This window comes from Quercus suber, unplaced genomic scaffold, assembly GCF_002906115.3.
Source record: "Quercus suber isolate HL8 unplaced genomic scaffold, Cork oak 2.0 scaffold_186, whole genome shotgun sequence".
Taxonomy (NCBI): domain Eukaryota; kingdom Viridiplantae; phylum Streptophyta; class Magnoliopsida; order Fagales; family Fagaceae; genus Quercus; species Quercus suber.
In genome coordinates, this window is record NW_027069644.1 from 769,558 (window position 1) to 786,324 (window position 16,767).

The 16,767-nt window shown below is 36.4% G+C and overlaps 1 protein-coding gene across 1 annotated transcript; it reads left to right on the top strand.

Annotated features, from left to right (window-relative positions):
• Positions 1 to 3: 3 nt before the first annotated feature.
• Positions 4 to 3,492, top strand: LOC112023929 (cytochrome P450 CYP82D47; the record flags this gene model as incomplete). Its single annotated transcript, XM_024056553.2, is given in 3 exon segments — positions 4 to 609; positions 2,685 to 3,287; positions 3,290 to 3,492. Coding segments are annotated over 3 exon segments (1,242 nt in total), but the record flags the coding sequence as incomplete, so codon positions are not given.
• Between the last annotated feature and the right edge of the window lie 13,275 nt (positions 3,493 to 16,767).

The following is a 16,767-nucleotide window of genomic DNA, read 5'->3' on the forward strand; positions in this document are numbered from 1 at the left end:
AAACACTTGTGCTATAACTACGCTGTGTTTGGCTTTGCACCCCATGGTCCCTATTGGCGTGAATTGCGTAAAATAACCACTTTAGAGCTACTATCTAATCGCCGGCTTGAGATGCTTTCCCACATTAGAGTCTCCGAAGTTGAGAACGATATAAAAGATTTATACAAACTTTGGATCAAGAAAAAGAACGGGTCAGGCTTGATTTTGGTGGAGTTGAAGCAATGGTTTGGGGATATGAACCTCAACGTGATTCTTAGGATGGTTGCTGGAAAAAGGTACTTTGGTACTAGTGATGGGGTTAATGAAGAAGAGGCTCGGCGTTGCCAAAAGGCCTTGGGGGCCTTCATTCAATTTTTGGGATTGTTTGTGGTGTCCGATGCTATTCCTTTTCTTGGGTGGTTAGATTTAGGTGGACATGAAAAGGCCATGAAGAAAACTGCAAAGGAATTGGATGGAATTCTTGGGGAATGGCTGGAAGAGCATAAGCGTAAGAGAGCTTCATCTGAGAATAAAGGGGAGGAAGATTTCATGGACATAATGCTCTCTGTCCTTGATGGTGCTGAGTTTGAAGGTTACGATGCAGATACAATCAACAAAGCCACATGTTTGGTACGTTTTCTCTTCACTTCTTCACGAAGTTTTGCAGCTTTTGCACAAGGGGTCTTGCTTGAACATGTTCCAAGCAAGGCGGCTCTCAAATGTAGGGCATACCAAAAATAATCACCTCAAAATTGACTTTTTGCTTGCAACTGAAACCGTTTTGTTAAAATACGGTAGATGGAACTAAAATAAAACTTCCACGGGTCGACTCGGGTTTGAGCCTAACTCGTGAGGTGATGAAGAAAATATAACTGAGATCTCAAATTGACCCATCACTTCTTCCATCATGATCAAAAAAACCCAGATGGGAAACAAAGAATTAACTCAAATAAGGACACCACCAAGCTTAGAAAACCAAAAAATAAGAAAGAAAAAACACAAGCATTAGAGGTAATTAAGAGTATGATCACTAATAATGGGATTACTGAAGCTAATTTTGATTCTGTTCTGAATTTAATGCCTCTCTATTTCCAGACAAATAAACAATAGAATTAATTAACAGCAACATCATGAACCCGTCTCCTTCAAAGGAGATTTTTTCAGAGCCCTTGAAAAGAATCTAACCCAAAAAAAAAACACACACACACACAAAAATGGGGAAAAAAAAATTTATGTACAAGTATGTATCTTTCTCTTCCTCTTCCTTCTTGGACGCCAAGAAAAACTTTAAACTGGGTGTTTTTTTTTTTGCTTTACCCAATAATAGTCTCATAGAAAGAAAGGAAAAAGAGAGAGGCATGACAAAAGAAAGTGAACTTTCTTAATTCATCTCTCTAGAGTGCCATCTCTCTCTCTTTCCCTCTATAAAACTCATTTCTTTAAGAATCGCTATATTCTCTCCAGCAAATGAGCATAGTCATGCAGCGCCTCATGTTGTAGAACCTTGCTCTTTGTTCCTTCACAAGCCTAGCACACTTCCTTGTGAAAGAATACCGTGGAGTGTGTGGAGTGAAGAGCAGAGACCAAAGAGACTTCAGAGAACAGAGACCTTAGAGAGAGAAAGGAGATGAGATTCTGAGAGAGTGAGATACGGATTGAGAGGCTTTTGGGGGTGTTTGGTAGAGTAGTTTGAAAATTGTTGTTTGTAGTTTTTTGAAATACGTGTGAGTGAAAAAGTGTATTGAAATGCGTGAAATGCTGTTTAAAAAGTAAAAAATGTTGTTTGAAAATACAAACCAAACGGGCCTTTTAAGTTTAAAAATATGAGGTCACGTGGAAGTAGAACTGTGGAAGATATCTGAAGCCTCTGAAACTCTGTTTTTGATTTAAAATTTAGTCGTTCTGATTTGAGTTTGTCTTTGCGTGTAAGTTTTAGATAGCGTGTAAGGCTTAATAAGTTAGTGCTTGAGTCATATCAATTTCAGTCTTCACGTGTTCACCTAGAAAGAACCAAAAAGATATCTATATATATATATATATATTTTTTTTTTAAATCTCAAACCTTCGGTCGGGTCGGGTTCTATGGATTTTTAATCCTTTAACCCGCTACCCGAACCAAATATTCGGTTTTTGTGAGAGAAGAACTCGAATCTGACCGATTATGGGCTTTGGGTCCACCCGCTGGACAGTCCTAACGAGACCCATAAATAATAGCAAAAATTAATAAGTTAAATAGTAAAAAAAGTTGATTTTCAGTCAATGCTAAACGCACACTAAATCTCATAAATCATATTCAAACCAAATTAAGGGCGCTAGACAACCCATTCCTTTACCCATTCTTACAAATGATTAGTCATTTACGCTCTATTTGTTTTGCTGAAAACCTTCACTTCTAGTTTAATATACAACATTTCCTTAAATAGTAGATGAATAGGTTTTTTTAGGCCTTGCACTTTAAAAAACAAAGAAGTGTATTGCAAATATATATATATATATATATATATATATTTGTATGTATGTATTAATTATAAAATCCCACCATGTAATGTCTTACTTCAATGTAACAATTTGCCATGTTACAGTATTCTGTATTGCCTCGTGTATATAATTATGCTTCTTTGCTTTTCCTTACAAGCTAGAGCTCCAAAACAAAGGACATTTTTTGCTTTACATTTGCATTCTAACAAAAGGTATGCACTTTGCAGAGTATGATTGCTGGAGGCAGTGACACTAGCACAGTTACTCTAACTTGGACAATAGCGTTATTGCTAAACAACCGCCATGTGTTGAAGAAGGCCCAAGATGAGCTTGATGTCCAAGTGGGTAGGGAAAGAATTGTAAACGAATCAGACATTAGTAAGCTAGTCTATCTCCAAGCCATAGTTAAAGAGACATTGCGTTTGTATCCTGCAGGTCGACTAGCAGGACCACGTGAATTCACTGAGAATTGCATTATAGGTGGTTACCATGTTCCAAAAGGCACTCGATTAATCACAAACATATGGAAAATCCAAACAGATCCACGCATATGGTCAGACCCATTAGAGTTCAAGCCCGAAAGATTTCTCACCACCCACAAGAATGTTGATGTTAGGGGTCAAAATTTCGAATTGCTCCCATTTGGAAGTGGTAGAAGAGTATGTCCTGGAATATCTTTTGCCCTTCAAATGGTTCGCTTAGCATTGGCTAGTTTTCTACACATGTATGATATCTCAATTCCCTCGAATGCAAAGGTTGATATGACTGAGGCAGCTGGTCTCACAAACAACAAAGCGACCCCACTTGAAGTTCTCATCAAACCTCGCCTACACCTTCCAAGCTTTATGGATTAAAGATTGTCTAATATAATTCATGTGTAGGTCTAAGAATTGTGATTGATCAAAATTTGCCATGATTTGTCTATACTTGTTACTGGGCGTGCCATTTTGTAGGACACTATGAGTTTGCTATTGTGAAATGGAAATAACAATGCCTAATAATTGGGGGAAAATGATCATTTCTCCACCTTCATTACGTTGGGTTATTTAGACATAAATAGATTTGAATTTTTCAATCTCATCCTCCAAAGAGAGATTTTGTCGTAAGAAATTGAAATTTCTATACACCATAGAATGTCGAATCTTGGGCTTCACATTTTTGCACGAAAAAATAATTAACTACAATCATGTTGTTTTTAAATTAAATTAAGTTAGCACTACCATTCAATATGTTGTATCATAATCTAACACAAACTAAGAAGATTTTTCTAAAAAAAAAAAAAAAAAAAAAAGAGATAAAGTTTTTTTTTTTTTTTTTGAAATCAAGGTGATCAGAGCAGAGCAGGTGGTCGCAGGAATAATTCCCTCCTAAACTTAATCACCCTAAAAGAAGATCATTCCCTTTTAAACTACACGCTTGTGTTGCTAGTTTTACCTCCATTGACAAGAGAAAGTATGTTAAATTACCGATTGTCCAAAAAGTTTAAACTATGGAAATATTGTAAATTTAATCATTTAAACACATGCTTCTAACAAAGTATTTTATAAGTCTAACCTGAAATATCTCTCCCCGTCTCTCCTTTGTTTTAAATTCCATTTTGATGGCCGTTTTGGATTCATTAGTTAATTGTAGGGCAGTCAAATTCCGTTGAATTAACTAAAACCTAAAACAAACCATGCCCATCTTTGCAACAATCTGAATGCACTTTTTGAATGGACTTCCCTTCATAATTATAGGTTGATGAGGCCAATCTTGTCCAAAGGTATCATAGACTGTTCAATAGCTAGCCTATGGTATGGTATCCGTCTAAAAACTAAACATCAAACACTTGGTAATTAAACAAATCACCTTGTAGCCTTAATGTCTAAACCAAATATATTAACCATTCAAAATGTAATAAAAACAAATTGAATTGCAAACTAAATTAAGCAAGACCGACCTCAAAAAGTTTTGCTTTCAGATTTGCTGGGCATTGATCCAAAGAAGAATTTTAGAATAGGGAAAAGGAGTTCGAATCTAAAGTGGAGAGGGGGAAAAGAAAGATTTTGTTATAAACTTATAATATTTTGTTATAGGGATATCTGTGATTTTTTTTTTTTTAACTTTTGCAGGTAACATTACAATTTGGAAAACTGAAAAGGTTTTAAGAACAAAGTAGTACAACCTAAATAATTAGAAAATAATTAATTGAGCATCTCAAGGTGCTAGTAGTGAACATTAAAGGGTATTTATTTATATTTTTTTGAAGAGGGTATTTATTTGTATAAGATTGGCATAAATGATGTGAGATTTTTTAAAAGTTTGCATGTATTACTATGTGAATCCCAATGAAATATATTTGGAATGTTTTTCTAAGGAAAAAACACTTTTTTTTTTTTTTGTTGTAAGAGCATTCAAGTAAAAGAGTTAAGTCATTTTGGATATACATCACTGTAAGACCTTCTCCTCTCTTCTCGTGTCTGTGTGTTAAATACTTAGTATTCTGAAAATAAAAAAATACAAAGTAAAAGAGTTGAAAATTTTAGGATATGTTTGGTAACTGTTTTTTCACTTTATTTTCTATTTTCAAAAACAATTTTCTATTTTTGAGACTAAAAAACTTGTTTGACAACCCAAAATAGATAGAAAACAAAAACTGTTCTCAAAACTCAATTTGTGAAGAAAATTGAAAATATGCGAAATGCTGTTTTTAGTTCTAATTTTCCAAAGTCAATAAAAATACGCATTTAATTTAATGAATTTGTCTCATTTAATGAGTTAGCATTAAAGTTCAAATCCTAATAACAAAATATTTTAGTATTTTCTATTTTTTTCCTTCAAAAAACTATCTTTTTATTTTCAACTAACCAAACATGTTTTTGATTTCAAAAATACAAGAAAATTGTTTTTTCTTTCTATTCCCAAAATCAAATTTTTTGAAAATAAAAAACAATAACTGTTATCAAACATAACCTTAGCTTTTAGCAATTCAAAAATCTACTTTATTTATTTTAACAAGACACTTTACAATACACCCAACATCAACTATTCTATTTTAACATCCACCATATTAAAATAATATAAAAAAGCCAATATAATAAATATAATAAATCATAACTCACAGCCACCCTAACCCACAGCCACCATCAACCACAACCCACTTCCACCATCACCCATCGCAAACCACTGCCTCCATCAACCACCACAACCCACAAACACCTACAGTAACCTACTACTACCATAAAAACCAACACAACAGCAACAACACTTCCACCACCTCCACCATCACCCCATCGACCACAACCACAAACCACAACAGCAGAAGAAAAAAGAAAAATCCAGCCAACCAACGAATCTAACCACCACGAATCCACAACGGCCAAACCCACAAATCTAACCACCACAACCAACCAAAACCCACCAAGCACAACCAACAAAAACTCACCGAAGCACAACCACGCTGATTCCCATGAATTCAATCTCACAACCACAAAACTACTGGAGCATAATTCGATCGAGTGGTGGGATTGGTGGAAGCACATGGTGGGGTTAGGTTCTTGATTAAATCCGATCAACCTACCCACGGATTGGGATGGAAGCATGGATCGGTGTGGCGGGATTGGTGGAGAGGGCAAAGAGAGATGCAGAGAGAGATTGAAGGGAGAAAGGGCAGAGAAAGATTGAAGAGAGAAAGGGCAAAGAGAGATTGAAGTGGAGGAAGTTTGCATGTAAGAGTGAGACATGGATAAAGTGGAAACATGTGAGAATAAAAAATAATTTTTTGTTATACCATCTAGCTATAGTGGGATGCTAGAGATAGCAGCCCATTGTAGCAATTAGTCAAAAAAAGTTTAACTTTACCTTCTTTGTTGTAGTGTGTATTTTTGATGTTTTGGTTGCTAAAATGACTATTTAGTCATTTTAGCAACCTTATTGTGAGTGCTCTAAGGAGTGTATTATTATGTGAATCTCAATGAATATTCTTAATGTTTTTTTGGGGAAAAACAAACATTTTTTTTTGTAAGAATTTAGTTTATAATTTTTTTTTAAAGAATAAAATGCAAATTGGACTCTGTAAGTTTGACCATAATTCATTTTAGACCCCTAATTTTACTTAAATTCAATTGAATTCATTAATTTTCAAGTTTATTTAATTCAAGCTTTCTATTTAGTTCCTAGTTATGTTCAATTGAATTTTCTTATTTTCAAGTTTATTTAATTCAAGCCTTCTGTTTAGTTCCTTTAAGTGAGTTGCGGTTAACTGCTACCAAACAACACAGTTTTAATTTTTTTTAATTCAATTTTTTTAGGAGAAATTATAGTAAACCCACTTGTGATCTGGCCCATTTTCACTTTGCCTACCCGTGATTTAAAACTTAACACTTTGCCCACCTGAACTTCAATTCATTTGCTCTCCATTTCCCATCTCACCCACAGACGTTAGAAAAACACCCTTTTATTAAAAATCAAAACATAACACATATAAAAAACGATATCCATTGAAGCTTTTCCTTGCGAGCCCTAGAAACACGAAAAACACTTGTATTGAGCTGGGGTTTTAATTTTTCTAATCGTGGTGCATAACACTTTCATGTGAGGGTAAGGTTTTAACTTTGGGTTGTCTTAAGGCATTGAATATTCGAAGATACATCATCACCAGGTACGAAATTTCTGCTTTATGTGGGTTGGGGTTTCAACTTTTGATGGTAGCTTTGATTCATAGGAAATTTGATTCACACGAAGTTGATAAGCGATGTCTTGTTCGAGTGGAAATTACTCAGGTTCAAGTGGGCATATGTGTACATATGAGACTTGTGTGCTGAGAACAAGTCTGACAGTGGATAATTTTGGAAGAAGGTTTCTGGGTTATAGTCAATATAAGGTAAGTATAGATTTTACTTAATCTAGTTGACTCAAGTGAGTTTGGAATGTGATGTGTTCAATTCAATTTATGAAGAGGTTGGTCCCAAGTGCCCTTTCTTCCAATGGATTAATAATCCCACTTATATGCGTGGGAATGAAGCTGCCCATTTGTTGCAAGAAAAGCTGGATTTACTGCGGAATGAGCTACAACTTGCAAATGAAAGGGGAAAAGCAGCTACCCAGATAGCAGCAGAAGCTACCCAAATGGTAGAAATTGCTCAAGAAAGGGTAGTAAAAGCCACTGAGAGAGAGAAAAAGTTTCAAGCTTCCTTTGTTAAAACCAAGGAGATAGCAGTGAGAGCTTTTGGGTAAGAGAGAAAGTGTAGAATTGCACTAATTCTGTCTTTTTTTTTTTGGTTATGTTGTTCTCATGTTTTGGCTCAAGTGAGAATGTTGGAATAATGAGATTGAGTTTGCCTGGTGGCTTGTAATATATAAGCAAGTCATCAATTGTATTGTAATAGAATTATGTAAAACGGTAGATGCTATTGGCTTGAAGCCACTTAATAATATAAGCTTTTTTAAGATAAAGTGTTATTTATGTTAGATGCTGTTTTTGTTTTTGTTTAAAGTGAATTGGAAACTTGTGACTTGTTGTTTTGTTGGATATTGTGAGCTATATTGGTTCGTGCATAAAGTGCATTGTGTGAAGATAATTGTGTTGAAAGTGAATTGTTTAAAGTTTAAAGTGCATTGTGTAAAGTGTTTGTGTTGAAAGTGAATGACAACCATCTGTCAACTTGCAAGAAAAAACAACAAATGCACACATAAACCTACTATTCAACACATACACCTATTGTATTCAAAAGTGAATATTATATTCAATACATACACACATAAACAAACCTATATATGTTCAACTACAATAATCAACCACACGACGACAACTAGTCAAAATAATAATTCTGAACACTTGCCATTAAGTTGGGAAATTATATACACATTTAAGGTGGCATTGAATAGTCTTTCATCAACCACCAGTAAATATAGGGCATTTGGTACACAATAACCAAAATAGTTGCACTTGCCCTTGTTTACAAAACTTACAAAAGTACAAATAAATCCTAACAGTGTTTTAACAGCATATATAATCAACAATTGTCTACCTTGCCATTGTCTACAAATTATATATAACTCTAACACAAAACCATATTTCCCTAATACTACATATATATATATATATAGCAATAATATTGTCTTGACATAAGTTTCATTTACTATCCTTGCCTCTCCCACCACAGCTGACCTTTCCACCTTTTATTTTACATTTCTGTGTCCTAGCTGCATTATCCCTTCCTCTCAAAGCAGCTCCTCTGGTAGTAGGTGGTCATATAGGCTACAAAGTACAAGAATTCACATGTTAGCTACTAGTAGCACAGTTTTATGAATAAAACATCAAACATCAAACATAAAACTAGAATGCATGTGATGATAGTGCTCTAGTGTCCCATGTTTTTGCAGGGGTGTGTCGTGCTGGCTGGCTTGAAAAGAACGAAAGAGCTCCTCTAACTGTGTACCTAAAGTCTGAAGAGTACCACTGACTTGGTTGTTGTGACCATGGAGTCTAACTTAGTGGTTGTGACCTTGCTGTCTGATTGGATGAGGCCATAGTGTAAGGCTGATGTGTTAGTAGGGGTTGAGAATATGCTAAGGGTTGAGATGAGGATGAGACTTGGGATGAAGATTGGGCCTAAGATGAGGATTGAGTCTGTGATGAATATGGGGTCTAGGATCCTTGTCTACATGTAGAAGGCCTTCTCCTTGCCTGCAATCAAATATAAGCATGTTTACAGTATCAGTTATTGGAATTTTGCATATAATAAAAAAAAAATTGTAAAAACTTATAAATTTATCTTTCTGCACTCTCTTCCTCCTTTCCCATGGTGTCTCACCAATGGCATTGGTCTTGCATCCCCTTGCATTGTACCCTTCCTTTCGACACCTTCCACACCTCACTGGCTTGTTTGCTCTAAACACCCTATAAGGGTTCCTTGGCTCATTAGCATCTCTCTTCCTCTTTATGGGTGGCCTGCCTGGTGGCTTATAGATAGTAGGTGCAAAAGGCTTGGGTTAGCTACTTGAGATCCACTCAGACTGGCCAGGCATGGGAGGTATGGGTGTCTTGTATGTCTCCACAAAAGCATCCTTGTAGTAGCATGGATGGGTGTAATTCCCTGGTTTCTCATGATTCACAAAAATGGCTGCAACTCCATGCTCGCAAGGGATTCTTGTTGTTAGGACATATGTGATTCATGTTAGGAACATATGTCAACATTTATGTAATTGACATATCCTTTGACAAAACGCACTTTACTTATAATTAGGTAGATCTAGGATGTGTTTGATACTTCAAAGAACATGAGTTCAATTCTAGTATTGAGGCTATGCTAGTCTGTCCAAGAAACAAGTGAAGAAGTGCTGATTCATTAAAGCTTGACAACTACTCGACAAATAGCTATCAAGGTATCTATCGAGGTTTAATGAGGCTCGACAGATACTATTTATCGAGGTTACGAGAATTCAAATTTTCAGATCTGATTTTCAGCCTATGTTTTTGTATTTATGTAGGGTTTCTTTTCTTATAACTCTAGACATATGTAAGGTTTATTTTAGATGTCGTCACATAAAAGAATACAAGGAAAACATATGCAAAATATGACCAGTGCCTTATTCTCTTTGAAAGAAGTTACTGCATCTTTGCACCTTAAGATTTTGTAACCAAGTGCTTCTTGATCTTCATTGTTAATGAAGTGAAAAACTTTGTAATCAACATTCTTCTTCCTCAAGTTGGTATATTAGTCACATACTGGGAGTCATGCATCTTTGGTTAGTCACGTACTAGGATCTGAGCATCAAAAGGGTGGTATTCATATATTGAAGAGTTTAGAGATTCTGAAGCAGTAAAAGGTTTCTACTGTAAATTCATCTACGAAGATTATAAAGTCTAGGGACAAAAGTTTTGTACTAGATCTAGCCAACATTCTTCTTTCTCAAGTTGGTATGTTAGTTACAAACTGGGAGTCTTGCATCTTTGGTTAGTCACGTACTGGAATCTGTGCATCAAAAGGGTGGTATTCATATATTGAAGAGTTTAGAGGTTCTGAAGCGGTAAAACAATTCTGCTGTAAATTCATCTACGGAGATTATAAAGTCTAGGAACAAAATTTTTGTACTAGATCTGAAACTTTTCTTTACTATTGTGGATAGCTTTTTGAGAAGGTTTCCTCCCAGATTTTTTACTGTGAAACTAGTTTGTTTCATTGGTTTTCCTGGGTCATCATATCTTATCTTATTTATTTTTTCGCTGCATTATTTTGACATAATATTAATGTTTGTTTGTTTTAATAAGTTTTATTCATAATAAATCTAATTATCAACTTGGGTTTAAAACTTGTTAATTCTATCAACTAGGGTCTAAATTTCCCAACACTTGTCAAGTCTCATACTCTACAACTGCATGTCCTCCCTACCAAATCCACCACATGCCTTTCCCTTTCATTGTCAACTTCATACACAAACCTCTTAGAAGGCATTGCACAAAAGTTCTTAGACTCTAATTTCAACTTCTCCAACTTGTCCTGTATGCTTAAACACAACTTGCCACCATACTTTTCTATGTTAATCTTCTTTATATACAGCTTGCTTATAAGCCTAACTCTGATCCACTCTAGCATTGATAATATTGGCTTATCTCTAGCCTTCAAAATCATAGAGTTAAAACTCTCACTCAGATTGTTTACCAAACAATCTGTCAAAGCCTTTGGAGAAAAGTGGGATGTGGTCCACTATGCAGGCTCTATATCTATAAGGTACTTCCAAGCTTCTTCATCCAAACTCTTAAGATACTCCATGCCCCTCTCAAATTCCCTAACTGATATTATGCTAGCACACCTCCATAGTACATTCTTCAACTCTATGCCCTTGTGGTTAACCTTAAAGTTGTTGTATATATGCTTCACACAACATCTGTGCTCTACAATTGGGAATAAAGTCTCCATTGTAGGTAGAAGGCCCTGAGTATTGCAAGCAAGTAAGCATTCAATGTCAGCAAGTAAGCATGTAAGCATTCAAGTAAGCAACTATGCAAGTAAGCATTCAAGTAAGCAATTTATCAAGTCATAAACATGAGCTAGATGCTAATACCTTCTGCCTGTCACTGATGAATACCAGATTGAGATCCTCTGGCCTGCCAATGTCATCTGTAAACTGTTCCAAGAACCAGATCCAACTGTCCTTGCTCTCTTGCTCAACCACAGCCATTGCCACTGGGAATATATTGTCATTTTCATCCTTGGCAGTGGCAAACAATAATTGCCCACCAAACCTACCCTTCAAGTGGCATCCATCCAGCCCAACAAAATGTCTACAACCACCTAGAAACCCAATTTTCTGAGCATTGTACTTAATGCACATCCTTTTAAACTTGGGTTATGTATTCTCATTTTCCATCTCTGTTTGCAATATCACCTTGCTTCCTACTGTCCTCCTTATCATTTCTGCATAATCTCTAAGTAGGCCATACTAAGTCTCTTCATTCCCAGTGATCAAACCCCTAGCTACCTTCCTTGATCTATTCACTTAACTAAGACTTAAATCAACTGAAATCTGCTACATCACATGGTGCTTAACACCTGAGACCTCCTAGTTAGGATTCTTACTAAAATCCTCCAAATACTTGTTTGCCACATAGGTTGATGTAACTTGCCTATTTTGAAATGTTAGGGGGCAGGATTAAGTGTCTTGATCTCAAATATGCACTCTCCAGTCACCATTGAGGCATAACACCTCCATTCATAGTTGTTTTTACAATGTACAGAAATCTTCTTCTTCTCATTCAACTTCCACTTGATATCAATGTGATGTTGAATCACATACTCCCTTAAAGCCTTCCTTAAGACCTTGGAGTTTGGAAACTTCATCCCTTTTACAAACTGAACATTTGTCATATCAATCCTCTCATTGAATTCTGAGTTACCAAGCCTCTACTCATCATTAGAACCGTCCACACTTGCAATATCATCCTCTAAAACTAGTTCAGCCCACTCTTCATCTAAATCTTTGTTTGGAGGTGGAACATTGCTTGGCTGAGGTGTATTAGTGGTTAGTTGAGGTGGAATAGTGTTAGGTTCAGATGGAACATTGTGAGGTGGAGAAGACTCACCAAAAATATCATCAACAAAGTCTTCTCCTTCCAGATTTTCATTCAACTAATCAAACTCCTCCTCTACCCCCACACTAGCATCACCCCTTGTAGTAGCCCCTGCACCAACCTCTTGACCAACCCCATTAGGAACTTGAACTACAAGTGGAGCATGACCACTCTCCACATACAATATGATGATGTCTCTTAGCCCTCTTTCATTATGCTTACGTGATGCAGGGTAATTTCAAGTAGCTATATCCTAATCCTCTTACAACTAATTAGTCAGTTGGTTAGAAGATTTTTTAAGCATTAGCCCATAGGATTTAGACACTTGTCAACCATCTAGAGGCTGCCAATGCCAAACAACTAGTATAAGTAGTAGAATGTAAGCTCTTTGTAGATCAATTTTTTGGTAATTGAATGAATTGTTAGCCTTTGTGTGTTATTTGGAATTATGTGTTCTTAAGGAGGTACTTATCCACCTATCAATGTGTTCTAAGAACTCACCCTTTCATTATTTCTAAACCATACACAAATAGCCCATCACATTCCCTGCATCATTACACATGGACACCACATCTTTATCATCTTCTATGAGCCTTAAGTCTTGCTCCAAGTTGCCCCCAGGAGCTAAATAATGATTAACTGTGTACCTAAAGTCTGAAGAGTACCACTGACTTGGTTGTTGTGACCATGGAGTCTAACTTAGTGGTTGTGACCTTGCTGTCTGATTGGATGAGGCCATAGTGTAAGGCTGATGTGTTAGTAGGGGTTGAGAATATGCTAAGGGTTGAGATGAGGATGAGACTTGGGATGAAAATTGGGCCTAAGATGAGGATTGAGTCTGTGATGAATATGGGGTCTAGGATCCTTGTCTGCATGTAGAAGGCCTTCTCCTTGCCTGCAATCAAATATAAGCATGTTTACAGTATCAGTTATTGGAATTTTGCATATAATAAAAAAAAATTGTAAAAACTTATAAATTTATCTTTCTGCACTCTCATCCTCCTCTCCCATGGTGTCTCACCAATGGCATTGGTCTTGCATCCCCTTGCATTGTACCCTTCCTTTCGACACCTTCCACACCTCACTGGCTTGTTTGCTCTAAACACCCTATAAGGGTTCCTTGGCTCATTAGCATCTCTCTTCCTCTTTATGGGTGGCCTGCCTGGTGGCTTATAGATAGTAGGTGCAAAAGGCTTGGGTTAGCTACTTGAGATCCACTCAGACTGGCCAGGCATGGGAGGTATGGGTGTCTTGTATGTCTCCACAAAAGCATCCTTGTAGTAGCATGGATGGGTGTAATTCCCTGGTTTCTCATGATTCACAAAAATGGCTGCAACTCCATGCTTGCAAGGGATTCTTGTTGTTAGGACATATGTGATTCATGTTAGGAACATATGTCAACATTTATGTAATTGACATATCCTTTGACAAAACGCACTTTACTTATAATTGGGTAGATCTAGGATGTGTTTGATACTTCAAAGAACATGAGTTCAATTCTAGTATTGAGGCTATGCTAGTCTGTCCAAGAAACAAGTGAAGAAGTGTTGATTCATTAAAGCTCGACAACTGCTCGACAAATAGCTATCAAGGTTTCTATCGAGGTTTAATGAGGCTCGACAGATACTATTTATCGAGGTTACGGGAATTCAAATTTTCAGATCTGATTTTCAGCCTATGTTTTTGTATTTATGTAGGGTTTCTTTTCTTATAACTCTAGACATATGTAAGGTTTATTTTAGATGTCGTCACATAAAAGAATACAAGGAAAACATTTGCAAAATATGACCAATGCCTTATTCTCTTTGAAAGAAGTTACTGCATCTTTGCACCTTAGGATTTTGTAACCAAGTGCTTCTTGATCTTCATTGTTAATGAAGTGAAAAACTTTGTAATCAACATTCTTCTTCCTCAAGTTGGTATATTAGTCACATACTGGGAGTCATGCATCTTTGGTTAGTCACGTACTGGGATCTGAGCATCAAAAGGGTGGTATTCATATATTGAAGAGTTTAGAGATTCTGAAGCAGTAAAAGTTTTCTACTGTAAATTCATCTACGAAGATTATAAAGTCTAGGGACAAAAGTTTTATACTAGATCTAGCCAACATTCTTCTTTCTCAAGTTGGTATGTTAGTTACAAACTGGGAGCCTTGCATCTTTGGTTAGTCACGTACTGGAATCTGTGCATCAAAAGGGTGGTATTCATATATTGAAGAGTTTAGAGGTTCTGAAGCGGTAAAACGATTCTGCTGTAAATTCATCTACGGAGATTATAAAGTCTAGGGACAAAGGTTTTGTACTAGATCTGAAACTTTTCTTTACTATTGTGGATAGCTTTTTGAGAAGGTTTCCTCCCAGGTTTTTTACTGTGAAACTAGTTTGTTTCATTGGTTTTCTTGGGTCATCATATCTTATCTTATTTATTTTTTCGCTGCATTATTTTGACATAATATTAATGTTTGTTTATTTTAACAAGTTTTATTCATAATAAATCTAATTATCAACTTGGGTTTAAAACTTGTTAATTCTATCAACTAGGGTCTAAATTTCCCAACACTTGTCAAGTCTCATACCCTACAACTGCATGTCCTCCCTACCAAATCCACCACATGCCTTTCCCTTTCATTGTCAACTTCATACACAAACCTCTTAGATGGCATTGCACAAAAGTTCTTAGACTCTAATTTCAACTTCTCCAACTTGTCCTGTATGCTTAAACACAACTTGCCACCATACTTTTCTATGTTAATCTTCTTTATATACAGCTTGCTTATAAGCCTAACTCTGATCCACTCTAGCATTGATAATATTAGCTTATCTCTAGCCTTCAAAATCATAGAGTTAAAACTCTCACTCAGATTGTTTACCAAACAATCTGTCAAAGCCTTTGGAGAAAAGTGGGATGTGGTCCACTATGCAGGCTCTATATCTATAAGGTACTTCCAAGCTTCTTCATCCAAACTCTAAAGATACTCCATGCCCCTCTCAAATTCCCTAACTGATATTATGCTAGCACACCTCCATAGTACATTCTTCAACTCTATGCCCTTGTGGTTAACCTTAAAGTTGTTGTATATATGCTTCACACAACACCTGTGCTCTACAATTGGGAATAAAGTCTCCATTGTAGGTAGAAGGCCCTGAGTATTGCAAGCAAGTAAGCATTCAATGTCAGCAAGTAAGCATGTAAGCATTCAAGTAAGCAACTATGCAAGTAAGCATTCAAGTAAGCAATTTATCAAGTCATAAACATGAGCTAGATGATAATACCTTCTGCCTGTCACTGATGAATACCAGATTGAGATCCTCTGGCCTGCCAATGTCATCTGTAAACTGTTCCAAGAATCAGATCCAAGTGTCCTTGCTCTCTTGCTCAACCACAGCCATTGCCACTGGGAATATATTGTCATTTTCATCCTTGGCAGTGGCAAACAATAATTGCCCACCAAACCTACCCTTCAGGTGGCATCCATCCAGCCCAACAAAAGGTCTACAACCACCTAGAAACCCAATTTTCTGAGCATTGTACTTAATGCACATCCTTTTAAACTTGGGTTATGTATTCTCATTTTCCATCTCTGTTTGCAATATCACCTTACTTCCTACTGTCCTCCTTATCATTTCTGCATAATCTCTAAGTAGGCCATACTAAGTCTCTTCATTCCCAGTGATCAAACCCCTAGCTACCTTCCTTGATCTATTCACTTAACTAAGACTTAAATCAACTGAAATCTGCTACATCACATGGTGCTTAACACCTGAGACCTCCTAGTTAGGATTCTTACTAAAATCCTCCAAATACTTGTTTGCCACATAGGTTGATGTAACTTGCCTATTTTGAAATGTTAGGAGGCAGGATTAAGTGTCTTGATCTCAAATATGCACTCTCCAGTCACCATTGAGGCATAACACCTCCATTTATAGTTGTTTTTACAATGTACAGAAATCTTCTTCTTCTCATTCAACTTCCACTTGATATCAATGTGATGTTGAATCACATACTCCCTTAAAGCCTTCCTTAAGACCTTGGAGTTTGGAAACTTCATCCCTTTTACCAACTGAACATTTGTCATATCAATCCTCTCATTGAATTCTGAGTTACCAAGCCTCTACTCATCATTAGAACCGTCCACACTTGCAATATCATCCTCTAAAACTAGTTCAGCCCACTCTTCATCTAAATCTTTGTTTGGAGGTGGAACATTGCTTGGCTGAGGTGTATTAGTGGTTAGTTGAGGTGGAATAGTGTTAGGTTCA